Consider the following 18,384-nt stretch of genomic DNA (forward strand, 5'->3'; position numbering starts at 1 on the left):
TAGTTTATTAAACGTTAAAGTAATGTATATATTAAAATACGTTACATGTATATCAAATACCACCTGTTCCTTTGCCCGCTTTCCATGGTATAAAATATAGAGATAAATATTAATTTTTTTTATCTAACTGCCTAATTATCTGCTTCTTTAACACCTTTTGCTTGTGAAATTTCATAAATTCCATATCAGCTGATCTCAACCCGGCATAAGTAATATTTCTACCGAATTTCCCGAGTTTCTTAGCTTAAAGATTTGGGAGATTTCGTGATGACTCGGTACATAAATGGAAATCTCTCATATATTACGTTTATTTAATATCATGTGTTTGTCAGTCATAATATTAAGACAATTTCCATTCCTCTGTTTTGTTGAGCGATTTCCGTAACGTAAGTTGAATTTGTAGCAGTGAAAGCTCAACGATAGAGGACTGGACTTGTGATAGTAGGTCGCGGGTAAGGTTCCCGGGAACAATCTCATACAATTCACAGTTTGTGCATTAATTTTAGATACTGTTTGTCAACATAAACACTCCGGTGGTTATTAAGTGCACGCACTCTTATATAAAAGAGTGATGTTACATATACATAAGACTTTTACTTGTAACTATGAAATTAATACATACGTTCGCCAGCTGATCAAATCGGCCAAACAACTCGTTAAGGAGACGAACCAACTCTTGCGCGCTGCATTGCGATGCGAGCACAGTAAAACCCACGATGTCTGCGAAAAGGATACTGCAACGAAACAAAACACAGTCATTTATCATTCAGTTCAGTGACGTCGAAGTACTTATAGTATTCATATGCAACAAGATTCAATGTACTCGAAATGGTAAGGTTAATTCGTACACATTACACGCGTATAAATGCGTTGTTTGTTAGTTATAAAAATTCTTAAACGCTCGGAAAATGCTTAAGAACACCTGGAACCTCTTCCCGCCCTCTAACCGCCCACGGCCAGAAAGTACGTTGCTACGCGAACGCCGCTTTCCTGAGATTAACGACGAAGCCAACTAAACTCATTGCTTCTATTTTAGTATTATCATAAAGCGCGGAAAATTAATTGACGATGGTAATTGTCAATATATGTTATTAATTATAGCAATTACTGGTGGAATTTTTTAATAACAATATATACATAGCATACTCGCGATACTGCCACGGAACAGACAAGTTTTCCTTTATTAATAATGATGACATTATTGGAGTTTCTTCCCGCCACTTTTGAGAGTGCTGTTAATGTTAATATATAAAATAGTAACTGATCTGGTGGAGATATGGCCCTCTTGGATAACTTTATGACTTATTCGTACTATTTTTCTTAATCGTATATTTTTTTAATCTATTGTAGTTACGTTAGTGTTATAGTTCTAGATGTTTGTGTTTCTGTTAAATACCCGGTGTAATAATTTATAGCAACTGAGTAGTTACTGGCGAGGTCTAGGCAATACGCCTTTACTTCTCTGCCACTTGGTTAAGCTTCCAATCATCTTCATCGTTTCAGCCGTAAGGCATTCACTGCTGGACATACCAGCCAATAGCAATCAACATATAGCCTTTGTCCTCGTCAAAATATACTCATGTGATACGGTCATATAATTCTATGCATCGTCACCATGGAGCATGATGTAACACGTCTCATTAACCCAATAATTATATTAGCTACGGCACCTTATAAACCGTGATACGACATTGGTTCCACCATCTTTTTTTAAAATCAGCAATCAATTAATATACCTATTTCTGTTACAATTTATATCTATTGTATGTGCAAATTAATATAGAATTTCTATCAAATCGCTCAAACAAATGAGTCAGGTTTCCGGGTGCAATTGCGTTTCGCACCTAATTACAATCGGAAATGTTAATACGGAACGCGGAAGGATGCGTTATGCGGTGCGCTATGTCATTAGCCCCCATGTTAGCGCAATTAACTACTCAGCGCTCCAGCTTATATTTTCAGCTGTTTATTTTTAGTACAAATTTAAACGATAGCTGTTCATTACATTTTTCGAATACTGTTATATTATTTTGCTTTTCATAAAAATAGTTAGTGTTAATACGAATAATGGTGCTAACTACTATTCAGGTTTATAAATTACTTTTATATGGTACAAGATATACAAGGAATTTATAGATCTAGAAATGTATAGCAGTAAGTTAGAGATACATTATTATAACTCATGCTAACACTTTTCCCTCGTATTATGCCTTGTACAAGGCGTGTTATAATTACGATATAATACAAAGTATTAGATGACGAATGAAACCGAATAATTTTTTTGATACAAATAACACTTTCTATTATTGGAATAGAAATACAGGCGGTATAAGAATAATCACATAATTTTGTTGCTCGTTTACAATCGACAATAACATGAAATTACAGTCTATCTAAAAATAACTGTACTTGTGTTCGTTATTTTTTTTGTAATGTTTACTTGTCGGCGTTTGAACATCAACTCACCTGATATGTCAATGGGTCGTATACACTCTCACTCTGATATAAGGATCGATATCATCATATCAGGCGTAAGATGACCATAGCTGGATATAGGCCTCCTCCAAAGAGTTTCAATAGGACGGCTTGAGCGCCCAGCATCCAGCATCTTACGACGACTTTAGTAAGGTCGCCTGTTTAATTTGAAGGTGGATATCCTAATCTTTGCATGCCGTTTCGTAGTGTTTACCCCTTAAGGCACCAGCAGACATCTATGGTCTATGTGGCCACCCACACTTCAACTTGCCAATCTGTTTTGCAATGTTGGTTCCATACGTTTGTCTTTAGGTTTCCGATTCGATCCCATAGGCAAAGTACGAGCGTAGCCTTTTCCTTGGTTAATTGAGAGACTGCAAGCTTATCAATTAAGCAAAGAGTGAGAGACCAGACCTTGGATCCGTAAGTTATCACTGGTAATACACATTACACGTTAACTCTTGTCTTAAAGCAATGAGTATTCATTATATTAATTCACATTACAACAAAAAAATGTTACATTAGTTTCAGTTTTCAAGTTAAAATACATTTGTAACTGTTAGGTAACATGGCTGTTGTAATTTATAGTGCAGGTGCAAAAGCAAAGCTCTGAGAGACTATCCAATTAAATAGTGGAGAGAAACGCCGAAGGCTGCTGCGTACCAGACCTGCATTGAATTACAAACAATGGGACTCATTAGAAAAACAGGTGAGAATTTATTTTGTTATTATTATAAACATATGCATTTAAATTTGGAACTTATTTTTTTTTTACTTTTTATTTTACACTTGAACATTACGCTGGGCAGCCTCTAAAGTTAATATAAGTTATAATATATTTCATTTTTTAATGATTATCGAACCAATAACAGGATATTATTTACAAAAATAATATTATGAAAATTTACTAAGGATAACGTAAAAAAATTCTAATAAACGCTTCTTGAAATTTACTTTTTTTGCTAAGTAAAAAAGTAAAGTTACTAAGTTTTATTATACATTATTAATTCTCTCAGTTAAAGATTAGTCGATTTCCGAGAACAGAAATAATGTGTATAGTTTTAAAATGAATCACATAATACAGTTGACTGATCCAGCGTGAGTTGGACCTCTGCCAAGTGACGCGTTCTTCTCAAGATCAACGACGAATAATTAATTGTTACTCTGAAAGCTGAGCTTTAAACATTTCTGATTGTTTTATATTGCCCCTAAATTTTCATAGATAAATTCATTTTCAGCTATTATACATGTAATCCTTTTTATATTAAAAATATTGAGACTAACAGAGTGTTAGCAAGTGTCAGTTACAAGTCTAACATATAAATAGGCTAATTAATCTGCTGTAATTATCCTTGGAATTATAAAATGCAATAAAACATAACTCGCTTTGTTTCGCGTTGTTCACTCAGTTCGGCTGCGTTAAAATGAAATGAATCATCATTGTCTGCTGACCTAGCTTACCCCGTAACCAATCAAATAGTTTGTAATCCAAAAGTCAAAATTAATTTGACCGGTTGAAGGAAGTTTTGCGATTCCCACGTCTAGACCAACGGACAATTATTTACGGAATTTTCGACGCGAATGGACCACTACCGGCAGAGAGGCCCTTTTTTATTTATTATTAATAAGAAAAGAAATCTGATTGCATTAAATATAAAAGTAGTCGTAGAAACAAACACAATTGTTGACGGTAAGTAAACAAAAAGACGTCAATATTGTAAGGCCAAATTCCAGACTACACATTACTTATCCCATTACCCCGATTCTGTGTACGTAACCTCCTTTGTTACGACGCACATGAGATTAACATAGCGATAAAGACAGTGTGGTGAAATTATTTTATTCTGTACCTAAACTTTTAAATTAAAAAGGCGAAAAAAGGTCTGTTATATGAAACTACAGAAAACCTTTCTAATATGAAAATGTGTAATAATTGAGTAAAGAAATAGAAACAAATTTGTATAATATTTTATTTAGATTTGTGATATAACTATTGTCATGTGATTAAAATACACCAGAATTTTAAAATATAGGTAATAACTCCATAAACTTATCGTTTCATAATGAAAATAAAATAAACTTATAGCATGCATCTAAAACAGATTATGATGCGACTTCAATCATAAGAATTGCAAATATATTACTGTTCAAATGTATTGACCGCCGGCGACTGCAAACGTAAATTTCAATCAAAGAAAACGTGCACAAAATAATAAGGGCGTATAATTTGTAAACGTTTTTCAATACATGTACCATACATATAATTAGTCATCAAGGTGAAGCAATGATTTATCTATACAATAGCGAAAAGAAGCGTTAGTTCACGTGTATAATTTTTATGTAATTGAGACCTGGGTCAAACTGATGTGTAGGTGAGGCGTCAATAGTTTTTTTTTTTTTTTTTTAATGTTATTTAGTAGATAAAGGAACTCATTTGTCATCCAAATGTTTTAAAATATAAGTAAAGTTATAAAAGATCTCTTGTATTATTATTCATTTATAAATGTAACAAAAACAATATTTTTAGAGAGCATACTTTAGTTGATTCATTAATTTAATAAAGATTTTAAAAACGTAGTTTGTCTCGGTTTTTTTTCCAGAACAGGTTGGTAAACATCTCGAGTTATACCGTAAAATTACTTTAATGGAACTTAAACTGTGTTTAAACCTTTAACGACACTTTCATTACAGTTTTCATTACAGTCTCGTAAATAAAACGGAAGTTTGGGTAATAAAATATTTTGAGTTTCAATTAATTACTTTAGGTATTTATAATTTTGTTATTGTTTAAACAGTTTAAATGAAATCTGATGATATTCATAGAATAATTATCATAATTTCATCGTAATTATAAAAAAAAAATTTGCTAATTATCACTGGAGAAATTCGATTTGGCAGCTGCATTTATTTTGTATCAAATGTGAAAATGATTATTTTTAGGTGAAAAAAAATAAAGTAATTGAAAATCCAAGAAAGGTATAACTAACACAAGGATCTCTACTAAATTAAAAAAAATTGTGGTAATTTTAGTAAATTATATCTTAAGCAGGCAATAAGTTTCTTAGAAGCATAATAACAAGAATTATAATTTTTTATATCATGATATAATTTTTTGTGTACAAAACTTATTATAATAAATAAAGCGTTGTGGCTGTTACAACTGAAAATTCAATGTAATTGCGAAACATATTCAAGGGTCTCTTGTAACACTATTTGAAAGTACACTGTTTTTCCTTTTTCACTTTTTTTTTACTCTGTAATTTTCAGTGCTCGCAATTTGTTCGCGTTTTAAATCAGTCGGTGAAAAGAGTTCTTTCGGAATCCATGATGCATAACCTTACTTTGCAAAACTTGATTGCGTTTGCGTAAAACAGTCCTGTACCAATTATAATTGGACTTGCGATCCAAAATTCAACACCGCGTAAAGGATCATATATATAAATATATATGTAGATTTGTTCTATCAAGGAATGTTATTTTGTTTTACTTTTTTTTAAGGATGATTGATCTACCAGACACTGAAGTACACGAGTAATCATTAAACGATACTTAACATCCAAATACAAGAGTTGCCCCAAAGTAATTCTTGTTGCGAATAAATTATTATCAAAATTATTGTTAATAAAATTATACTCTGGCCATATTAAAAAAAAAACATCCACCCCACAATGATTTATAATGTTTAAGTTCACATTCAACTATACTAGTTGCTTTTGTCACAAACTATATATATATTTTTTTAAATTACATATATTACTTAACCGTTTATAAACAAGAATAAATTTGTTCAGAATTTTTTTGAATGCGGCGAATCTACTATTAATTACTGTTAAAGAATACTTCAGGATTTTAAAGAAATAGGAGACAATAACAAGCCTCTATCGACAACTTTGCTAGACATAGGCATTAGCCATAGATTTGAAATAGAATCGATTGGAAGCATCCTGTACCTCCTCTTTATTGTTTGCTTAATAATAAGTTTATTGCATAAATGTATTTTAAATATGTATTAATGGAAAATATAATAATTGCGTAAGTCAACGACAAAAATGTTTTTTAAGTTAAAAAGAATATGAGCGGTACTTTTACAAATGTTTTTGGTTTCTAAAAAGTAGAGACAATTAATTGACAAATCGCAGTACACATGGTTTACCTGTGGATTATAAAATGCTGAACAGCGGACTTTTGTAGGACAAAGCATATTACAGAAATCCCTATAAGAGATCTATGTACTCGTAATCCCGCGTACATGTTTTCTATTAATTAACTAGATTTACCTTCTTCCACCGGAAATAAATATATAATGATACATTCGGCTCAACCGATTTCTATGAAACATACCATAACCTGCTTACACGCTGCGCATTTGTAAATATTTATTCTAAATTTGTTCAGTAGATAGCGCTTAATGTGCCAGATGGTCATTTTAATCACAGTTAATTTATCAAGTATTATTTTACATTCAGTTTGTAAAGTTAAGTAATTATTTAATTTATTTTTAAACATGAGATGTCAAAGCTATATCCTTATCTATTAAAAATTTACACGAATTTCTATTAATTAGTGTATTTCATAAATTTGGTTATAATTTATAACCAAATTATACTATTGTTAAAATTCTGTTTACTATACACAAGGGCAAGAATTTTGTGTACATCGCAAACCTTCATAATTTGACTACAGGATTCACAAAATTCTGACGGCATTCGACTTTATTTTTTCTCTTTTACGTTTTTTGTTTACTTAGAAAATAATGATGAAAATTGTGCAATACATAAGAATTTAAATGTTACCTAATTTTGAAATAATTGTAAGTTATTACATAAGATTTACTTAAAGTATATACTATAATACCTATTGCAGAGAATGCAGTCAAAACCACTGTACCGCGCGTCATGTATGCGCCGCTAGGTGGGGGAGGAGGGGTTGAGGAAAAAAGAACAGCGGTTTTGGTAACGCTATAAGATAATATCAATAAACTAAATTTAATACTTTCGAAACGTTTCAGGAAAATCAATATTTTTTTGTTTGAACAAAACGATATACACGTGTCTGTAAACGTAATCCATCTTGGTTCTAATTCATTCCGGTTTAATAAACAGGTGAAAATTATTAGGTCTATACTGATTATAACATCTCAATAAAGTATATTGAATAGCGAATTTGATTATTACTGTCTAAAAAGTTTTCATAGATGAGTAAATATTTATCCTTAGAAAATGTACCTAAATAAAGGGAAAGGTTAAAAAGTTTTTTTAAATCATTTTATTTGTACGAGGGCCAAAGTGAAAGTTTTTAGAACTGGCAACTTAAAAGCATTATATTAAATAAATAAGTTTAAATTTTGAAAATAGAACTCTTTACCAATAATATTGAGTATACATTTCATTCATTTGTCATTTGTTTTACGATTTGGCGGCAAATTGAAAATTGTCTGTGCACGTCAGAATGAATTTAAGCCGAGAAAATTTCCGCCGTGTTGATTGGTGCCGAGAAATGATCCAAAAATTTAACGGAGGTGACTCAAATGCTGTGTTCGACATACTAACGGGTGACGAAAGCTGGATTTACTGTTATGATCCGGAAACCAAAAGACAGTCTGCTCAGTGGGTGTTTCCTTCCGAAGAGTTGCCAACTAAAGTGAAGAGAGGTCGAAGTGTTGGAAAAAAGATGGTGGCCTCGTTCTTCGGAAAGACAGGTCATTACGCGACAGTTGTCTTAGAGGATCAGAAAACGGTTAATGCAGAGTGGTACACTAACAACTGTTTGCCACTTGTCTTGGAAAAAGTTCGAGAGATTCATCACGACAATGCCTCGTCGCACACCGCCAGGCAAACGATCGACTATTTGGCGACCTCAGACGTGGAATTACTGGGTCACCCGCCGTATAGCCCCGACCTCGCACCCTGCGATTTTTATTTATTCCCGAAAATAAAAGAAAAACTTCGAGAAAAACATTTTATGGACGCCGAAGTAGCAGTGGCTGCGTTTCAAAACGCCGTCGAAGAGACCCCTAAGGCCGAGTGGGCAAGGTGCTTTTCTCAATGGTTCCATCGAATGCAGCGATGTATTGATGTAAATGGACGCTATTTTGAAAAGTTATAATAAAACTAATAACTTGATAGAATGCTTAGTTTTTGATTTTCTAAGAACTTTCAGTTTGACCCTCGTAGCGCATGCTATACAACGCCACCGAAACACGGAGCAGAGGATGATACAAGTCCCCTCGTCTCGCCGTCCTCACACCTAAGGTCCGATGCTGTGGTTCCGTTAGCATTAGCGATTATAAACTACAACACATAAGATGAAATTATTTAAAATCAACATTTCATAATAAAAACAACATTCAAAGAAAGCGGTATGAATAAATTTAACAAAAACAACAAATGTTTTCAATTCTGTATTGGCAGCGTATCTCTGATCTTTTAAACTTCGGGATATGAAAACACACGAACTATTGTAGTGAGTTTTTCAACTGGAAAGCTTTTGATATTATTGTAAAGAAAATTTTCTTATAAAACATGTGCGCAAACGTTCAACATCGGTTTCCGTAATCATTTTGTGCTATTAATACGGTAGTGTAACAAGTTTTTAACAAGAAATACACTGATATTCATGGCAGACAATCAAGTATGTAATGAATGAAGTCAGTTCCAAAAGGATCATGAACGGTACCAGACTTCCTCCTGCCGACGAAACGTCCTCTAGGGGCAGCTCCAACAACGTTAACTCGATTGAGACGTGCTCGGTGAACTAATGGCCGTCCAACTCGGACACTTTTTACTAAATCGTTTTAACAATTGAAATTAAGTTTGATATTAGATTAAATATTAACTTAAATTTTATTAGTAAAATGTTTTAAGCGAATTTAAAATATTACACTATTAAAATAAAATATAGCGTACTAATTAACCAGATATATTTAAATATATAATCTATTACATTATTGGTGCACATATTAAAACTATGTTTGCAAAGTTTAATCGATTTCATATGTATATTTGTATTTTTGTAAATAGTTAAATTCGTCTTCTTAGCATTTAAACTTCATTTATTTTAAATTGATTGGTACTCTAGAGATTTCTGCTTCTATTTGAAAAATTGCTAGTCAGCTGTCGTCCAACATGACGAACAAGTCATAAAAAATAATTTTATATTGAGATCAAATTAAGTTTATATAAATTGAGATCAGTGAAAGTAAATATTTATCGGTGGATCGTCTTAGTTTTGGCAATATTTCAATAAATAATATGACGATGATGTGGCAGACGATAAAATCCACCTGTTCTAATTCCTCAAGGAGGTTAAAATACTTGGTAATAAAATAATACTTCTATTTTTTATACGGTGTTCTTTCGGGCAATGATACACTGTGCGCATTACAGTGTGGGGTAACTTAAAATATTAAATGATATAATCCTTTGAGAAACTTTTCGCCCTTGAGATATAAGATGATGATTATTAGTTCGTTATTTAGTTCTGTTACATAAGGTATTTAGTAATTAGACTTGCCATTTAGGAATTTTTAGCAGGGACACAATGCTCCCAAATGACGTCGAAATCAAAAACAGGCGATAAGATGATCGCTTGTATAAAATAAGGAAATATCGTACGTAACATTACGAAAATAAGTTACACAGAAAAACGACAAAATAACAAAGATTCAACGCCGAACAATATTCCCCGGACGCCTCAAATCAAGGAACTTTTCTCGGCAATAATAAATTTGACATTCTTTTGCCATGCCATACAAGATGCTATGGAAAGATCTTGACGAAAACCAGGAATGAGGAGATGGGCAGATGAACGAAAGAAACTGTCATCGCCATAAGATTGGCAAGTTGAAGTAGCAGCGGATAGGCTATTTAGCGACTTAGTGCGCAGAACAAATGACTGCTGAGGAACGTTAAGGTTTTAGAATGTAGACCATGGACTGGCGTCCCTCCTCCACGAGGTTATCGTAAAACGCTGGATGCAAGTCCCTTCAAACTGGTGCTATTGTTGAGTTCTATGTTCAGCCGTGGATGTCCTACGGCCGAAACAATGATGATGTAGAAACTTGTGGTCCAGGGCGGATTGAATAGGTTAAGATTCAGAAGCACACCTTATGATAGATAATCGAACGCTCTTAATCACGTTTAACGTGCGTCTGCGTGTGAAATGCTTCGGTGAGAAAGATATGGCGAGAAACTGAAAAAGGCCCTACAGCGAACCCCATCACTAAGACTGCCGTGCTAAGAGAACACACGACAACGCCACGGTGAGGACCATGATGGCCAAGCTTTTAAATCCGGTTTTTTTAATTTTGAAAAATAGACACATAATTCTCTTGGCATGTCACACTGTAACACTAAATAACATGAATATTTATAACTTACTCGAATTATTTGTTAAAAGGCGTTTAAAATAAAAAAAAAATAATCTCATGAATTACATTCAAGCACCCGTTTTATATACTTAGTAAACACAGAATATATTATTCATATTACCACTCAATGTATGTATATAATTTGAAGACGAAAATAATGTATTTGTTATTTTAATATGTATTTCTTACTCAATATTTATTGCAGGTCTGATTTCAGAATTAAATTAATAATTATTATTAACGTAAATAATAATATTATCATTAGTAATCCATATTCCAATTATGATTTTTTTTTATCTTTAATGCTGTGTGACACAAAAATGATCTCGACATACAGTCGATATTATTGATCTAAAAACCTGTGTTTGATTGTAAAGATTGGTACTTCGAAAGTGGATATGAGTTTAAAATTTTCGCTTAACATATAAAATATATATGTGCGTGGTATAAAAAAGGTTGAAAAATACTTATTTAGACAATATCTTGCAATGGAAACATGTCACCAGTATACCGCCAATGAATCTTTTTCTTTTCAGCCGATAGACGAAGGCTGTAAGGCATAAGCTTCCATCAAAAATCGCCGCGATGACCGCTCTTGCGCTGCTCGCACACAGAGACTGTCCATGACCTTAAATATGTCGTCAGTCCATACAGTGGGTGAAGTATCTACGTCGCGACTCGAGAATCTTTCGACTCCACGGGCCGTTGGCTGCACGAGCGATATACCCCACCGACTACCACATAAGATGAGCAATTCTTCAATCTACTACCGTGACTTTGGTTCCTCTGCGGATGTCCTCGTTTCTGATTCGATCTTGCAGCAAATCACCAATAATAGTCTTCTGCATTGCTCTCTGGGTAACCTTGAGCCTTCTTGAGGTTATTGCATACCAATTGTAAGCGACCACGTCGAATTGTATGTCATCACTGGCAAAACACATTGGTCAAAGATCTTCGTCTTCAGACATTACGATATTAATTGCTATCATCTAACTTTAATTAAAAATTCAAGTTTCAGTGCAACTGAGCCAGCTCGTAGCTTGCTATAACGAGCTTATTTACCGAGAACACAATTAAGCGTAAAGGAGCTTACGTAAGATTTAATAAGAACGCAAATGGTATATTTTAGACTGCCAGAAAACTTTTATAAAAATTCTTAGCATAAACAGGATGTTTTATTACTTGTACTGCATGGATAAATTTTTAAATATCTGCGTATATTTGATTAAAAAAAAACATATTAAGCACAGAGAAATACTGTATTTAAAATTTCCTTCGACAATGCTTTTAACGACTTAAAAGTTAGCAGCATTATAAAGGTTCATGAAAAATTTAAAAAAATAATGCTTTTATTTTATTTATATTATATTGTACATCTAATCGTAAAAATGAGTGTAATTGATTTATGAAAACTATGACATCGAAATAAATGATATGTCTAATATTAATAAACAGAAGGGCAGCATTGTTCGCTACACATTGTATTAAACTATAAATTAATAGAAATTTCCAGACAGTAGAGGAGGCGCGCCAGACAATCCCATCAGCGAAATATCCGTTTAGTCTAAAGGGATAAAATACGGCCAGTTTCCATTAAAACGACGTCATCACTCTATGTCTATGCATGTTTTATGAACAAAGGTAAATAATTAGGAATACAACTAAACAATTTGCATTATGTAATTTCATGATAGATGATCTTCAGTGAATCATAAAACTAAAGACATTTTAAATAAATACAAAATCTTACTATGCTATATAATATGCTCCATCGCGTGTAGATATGGCATTAACTTTAACAACCGTCGTTTAGTAGCTAGTGAAAAGTACAAATGATCGTAGTTGGCGTCAATAACTATAAAGAATTTCAAAAATGCATTTACACGTGTTTTTTTTAAAAAGTACACTAGTAAACATTTTTTTCTATTACAAAAATATCTCAAATATCGGACTTACTCTCAGTTTCTAGGTTTCTTACGGTAGGAACTAAATTTTCAATAATTGTTTCCATAATATGTCTAATAAACATTTCAAAAAATAACAATCCTCCTCTAGTTGGTAGGGTTAACAGCAACAATCACACAAGAGAATGAGACGGCACCGTGCTAATAACACATGTAGAAAAATATTTTTCCCTTGTAAATGCATCCTTAAGTCGTCCTTAATCATTAATTAGATAAATTATTTATTTTCTTATACAACTCTGTCTGGTGAATACAGTATAAAACTGTATCCTGTACAGTTACGGTATTTTAACGTATTTTTTTCAATATTCGTTTAAGATCATTATTAACGTTTAGTTTGAAAACATTTATTAAATAAAAACGTGATGAAAAATTCTCTTAACAGAAAAAGCCGGAAAAAATCAATTGTCAATGACTAAACAAAAAATTATCGCAAAAAGTATACGTTACATTTTTTATAGCTTGTATTTTCAGAGAGCAAATATCCTTTTGTTTCGCGTTTGTATCACGCCCGAGGGCAGCTTCTCGACTTGTCCTACTTTTTATCGCATCGGTTTTATTTACAATCAATATATACATAGGAATAATAAATTATAGAGAAAAACAATGTTATAGTAAATAAATTCTGCAAAAGTCTTAACGGTTTTTTTAGGAAACTGCATTAGAAACGAGGATTAACTTGGTGTAATTATATTTTTGATCGATTATTAAAGAAGAGAAGTATTTTAACATTAGAATGATGTTTATTTTTTACCGCTTATTAATAAGGATGGATCACACTATTAAAATAATTACCCTATCTATTATAGAAATAAAATAAAACTAATAATCTCGTAAACTATATTTGAAAGAAGAAAAGAAAATAGTATATATATGTCCATTTCTATTAGTGTATTTCTTCGATTTGTTAGTTATAATAAAAGCATGTTTGTGATGGATTAGACCAATTAATAACACGTCTGACAAACCAATCGGTCAACGCAAATTGTTTCTGGAGGGTTTCAGCAATTAATTTGTTGCGTCACTCCCACAAACACTCGTAATTTCTATCCACAGAACAGTTCGCCAGATTATTGCTGTAAAAAATTTTCTGCAAATTGGAAATATATAAGATATACTTTAATGCTAAGGCGCACAGTATAACTTACACCTGGTCGTGGTGAAATGTTCGGCAAGGTAAGGAGTTACTTCGATAATTATACTGTTTTATTTATACTAGATATTGGTCTTGACGTAATAACAGACATTCATATCATTAACAGTGATCTCTTTTGTACGTCAAGAATTTCGAAATAACCCTTTTGGATATTAAAATCTTGTATCAGATTGACCTTCCATATAATGGCATAGATCAATTTAACATGCGAGAATTCGAATTCGCCCTGATGATCAAAAACTAACAGAGCTAGTTAAATGACTCTCACAAATATTCTTAATGTGTAGAAATTCATTATAAAGATTTATTATGACTAAGAATTATTTCAGCGCCATTAATAAGCAGTTTATTGTCAAAGCGTACACATTGCCTGTTATTAAATGATACGACCCGCATACACCGACAGTAACAATACGCCACTATATATGTTGTTTTTTGTAATACGAAACCATGTGAAATGTGTAGTGGTGGCTTAGATATGTCATGTGTTTATTACATTGAAACTTGTACATTTCATTAGCCAGCTACGCATCTAAAACCGAAACACAGACATATATTATTTGACTGTAAAAACGATTTGAAAGACGTTGTCGCTATTTCTGCTATAAATAAGATAGTGATGATTTGAAATATAAAAAAAACTTTCGGTAGACTACTATCATCAATTAAGTACTATGTTCGTATCATCACATTATAGTATATAAACAATTAGGCGTGTCATCACGTCTAAAAAGAGTATCTCTAGTTGTAGCGGTGCCAAAACTTAGATATCTCAATAAATGTTTATGATTCTAACTATAAGCATAATAAAATTATTTATTATAAGTATATATGTTATATACGTATGTATGTAAGTTTAAGTATGTATGTCTATATATGTTTATGTATGTTTATGTTTGTAAATATAATATGTATTTTTGTACACGTAAACTACCCATTATTAGTACTTTTACCTTTTCCATACTATGGTTGTCTGTAAGAGATTGCCTTGTGTGATAAGACCGCCCATTGTACTTTTTTGTATATTATTGTAAAACTTATTAAATTTATCTTAACGTGTACAATAAAGAATATTAAATAAATAAAAATTTAAATAGATCTCTATACGATTACAATAGAATAATAATATAATAAAGAACAAAAAACTATTAGTTCGGACCTAATAGATCCGTTGGGATTATTAACAAGTAAAATTATTTAGTTCACGCGTACTCAGTGTTTATCCTCCAGTGCCCAAAGGCGAGACGGTGGGAGTTTCAGCTGCTTCGTTAGCCCACCGTCAACACGAGCAGCGGCGGCACTTGTTCTCTTTTTTCCCCGATCCCACCTTATCATGTCTTTCGCTGCAACGGTGCAACAATTTCGGCACTATAGTACAGACTTTGTCGTAATAAGAGCTTGTCCCTTGTACCATTAATCAGTCTGGGTCTAGATACTTGAAAAGAGTAGGAGAGCACAACCCGCCCTGACGCACATCGCACTATATTCTATAATATTCAGAGAACGGACTTGCGCGTTTTAAATGGTTTTGTGAAATCCGACCATTCGAATATTTACATTTAACTTTATGCATACATGTTTAGAACAAAGTATGAAAAAATATTCGAAGACACCTTCAGCGGTCACTGTTAAACGTGGTGCGGTAAACACAAGATAAATATTTTGCCGAAAGAGGTATTTTTATAAATATTTGAGCAAAATATAAAGTGCTAGTAGTAAGCGAATAAAGTTTTAATGTAAATAAACATAAAGAAAAAAACCATTATTTTATATTTGTTTACGCCTCATAATTGCTACAGTGCTAAAGTGTATAACTCATCACCGCTGATGCACTGAGAATGCATGTTCTGTTCCGTATTATCAAAATTGTTTTTATTGTATGTATACAGGGTGATTGGGTTCAGGTTTTATGGAGGTCAATGTATAATGAGAATATAGCTCTTGCTGTCAATTAATGTATAGATCCTATGCAGAAATCAATAGTTTCGCAAAAAAAGTATTTCCAAATTCGAATGACTACTTATTATAATTATTTATTGTAAACTATCTATCCCTATAGATTTTGCATGGTCAGAAGTAATTGGTCTGTCGCATTCCAGTAGAAAAATTAAATTGATGTAACAAATTTCTGATAGATCATTTTATGAAGGGTTGATTGGAAAAAGGTAAAAAATCTTGAGAATTTTTGCTAATAATATGCTATACATTCAGCCCTTTAAAGCTTTATATGTGCATATTCATTAGTAATTCTCAGTTTGAACAATAGAGAAGATTACATAACGTATACTTTATAGATCATTTTAATTAATATTAATATAATAAATTTTGTTGAATTGTTTATACATTACAAAGAAACTCGTAGGGAAAGTATAACATATATTATGTCCTGAGAAATGTATTTAGTCAAGCAAGCGTGTTCACGTATTGTCTCGCCTGAAACATGCTCTAGGCGAGACTTATGCAGAACAATGAATCCTCGACTGGCAAGAAATAAAAAGTGAAATGAACGATTATTATTATTGTTTCTTAAGCAGCGGTTTTATTTTTAATCCTTGAAAGTTTCATTTACATACACTAAACTGTAAGAACGGTATGAAATTTTAAATAAAGCGTTTAAATTGAATATATTTCTTAACACTAAAATAAACAACCCGTCTGAACAAAAATACCAAAACAAGAGAAACACAGCCTGGTCCATCACGGTGCACGTCTTTATTCAGTTTCTGTGTAACTTTCTTGTTTACTCTTCAGACTTCGGACACGCCATCTGCATACTGTGAAACTTTCCTTTATTGCTTTTCGAGAGTACAAAAATCTTTTCTATTTTTTTTACTTCTTTTAACATTGTTACAAAAGTTCTTTAGTTCTGGTTAAGGTCATCGGTAATACAAATCATTATAGAAACCATATGTAAAAAATGTCTTATCTTGAAATTGTTTAAAAATCGTTTACGTGGGATTTTCCGGGCCTAGAAACGTTCAAATATCCCTTCGTAGTATTTAATTAATATATAACTAAATATAGGAGATTCATGGTGATATTACATTTTAATTTATACCTATTAATCAACTCGGCAACTTTGTAATCAGGGTTAACAACAAGCCTACAAAAGCATAAGGCGCCTTACTCGAATCTTCCTTTCACAGATTTAAGATTCGAGAGCCCCGTTTTCGTTTCGTTCGAAGTTGTAAAACTAAAATTATTATCTCTGAAAATTTATTTCAATTTTTTGACTATGAATGTCTATATAAAATATAAAGTAAAATTCAAATAATATAGTAATAACGTTTATGTGACAGACACAACTAGCAATAAATGTCAATTAAAACAAACGTCAAAAATATTCCGTGTGTAAATATGAAGCCAACTACGAGATTTTCAACTCGCATGTTCGTTTCGCAATCCTTTGTAAAATTTCAAAAACGCAGCGCGGGATGAAAACGCACGACCGTGTTTTTAAATTCAGTAATATAAATGCGAATCACCAACTCAAAGTGGCCATCCAATTAAAGCCCAGAGGAACACAGTTGTAAACAAGTTCAAAACATCTACCGGTGCTGTGCCGACGGAAACTATATTGTTAATTACGAGCAACTGTCGATATTGGCGGTTGACTAGTAACACAAAGGAACGACATTAAAAACATCGCGGTCTCTCACAACTCTTTGAGGGTAGAAGCCATAAATCGGCTTTCAAAATTTTCACCAAACAGCACTTTTAGAAAAGCACAGAGCATGAAATGGTAAAGTTTTGGCAATTACTTTTAAATGTTTAAAAAAGACTCATAAATATAATCATCTAATTTAAATCTATCCAAACATAATTCCAGAATCGATAATTAGACAACGACTTGCTTTCCCAGAGCATTAGCTGGCTCATAAACGCTACGCTTGCTTCACGATCTATTTCTCTAAAGACATCAGAGCAATGACCTGGAAATAATTGCTTAATCACACCGTTGAAATGTTGAACCATAAATAACATATGCAACGAGAAAATTTTACCTAGAAAACTCTTTTTACAAATTATAATTTTACAGTTTTCTTTTTCATTTTTAAATATTTACTGCTCAATTATATACCATCTATTTTAATAAAGGCTTTTAAATAAAATATTTTTACTTTATAATTTGAGAACACTATAGCATATTTAAGGTTTGGAAATATAAATAAACATTTACAATTATTTTATAACAATATTATTAAATTCTTATAATGTTTTACGCGATACAAAATGACAGCTGTAGTATCAACGACGTAGGTCGCATGGGGAAATCTTTCCCTAGGTTATTAATGTTGGCTTGTGACAATATTGCCGTATTTTACTAATATGGCCGCTACCCACGTCACGTTCCGCAATAAACATGATACGTCGTCAAGTTTATGAAACGCGCGCGGGGACTTAACGCGAAACACAAAGCG

At 32.4% G+C, this 18,384-nt stretch overlaps 1 protein-coding gene across 3 annotated transcripts in view; it reads right to left on the minus strand.

Moving 5' to 3' along the window:
- The window catches only part of rut (rutabaga), a 104,930-nt gene that overhangs the window by 35,315 nt on the left and 51,231 nt on the right, over nt 1-18,384 (minus strand). For all 3 annotated transcript variants that reach the window (XM_068773970.1, XM_068773969.1, XM_068773968.1), the window contains exon 6: nt 623-734. In XM_068773970.1, the coding sequence (XP_068630071.1) occupies nt 623-734 (112 nt within the window). The remainder of the gene's footprint in view (nt 1-622; nt 735-18,384) is intronic.

The sequence above is a fragment of the Battus philenor genome, unplaced genomic scaffold, assembly GCF_028537555.1.
Source record: "Battus philenor isolate CCGP_79_NKW_IND1 unplaced genomic scaffold, ilBatPhil1.0.hap1 SCAF_6, whole genome shotgun sequence".
Classification (NCBI taxonomy): Eukaryota; Metazoa; Arthropoda; class Insecta; order Lepidoptera; family Papilionidae; genus Battus; species Battus philenor.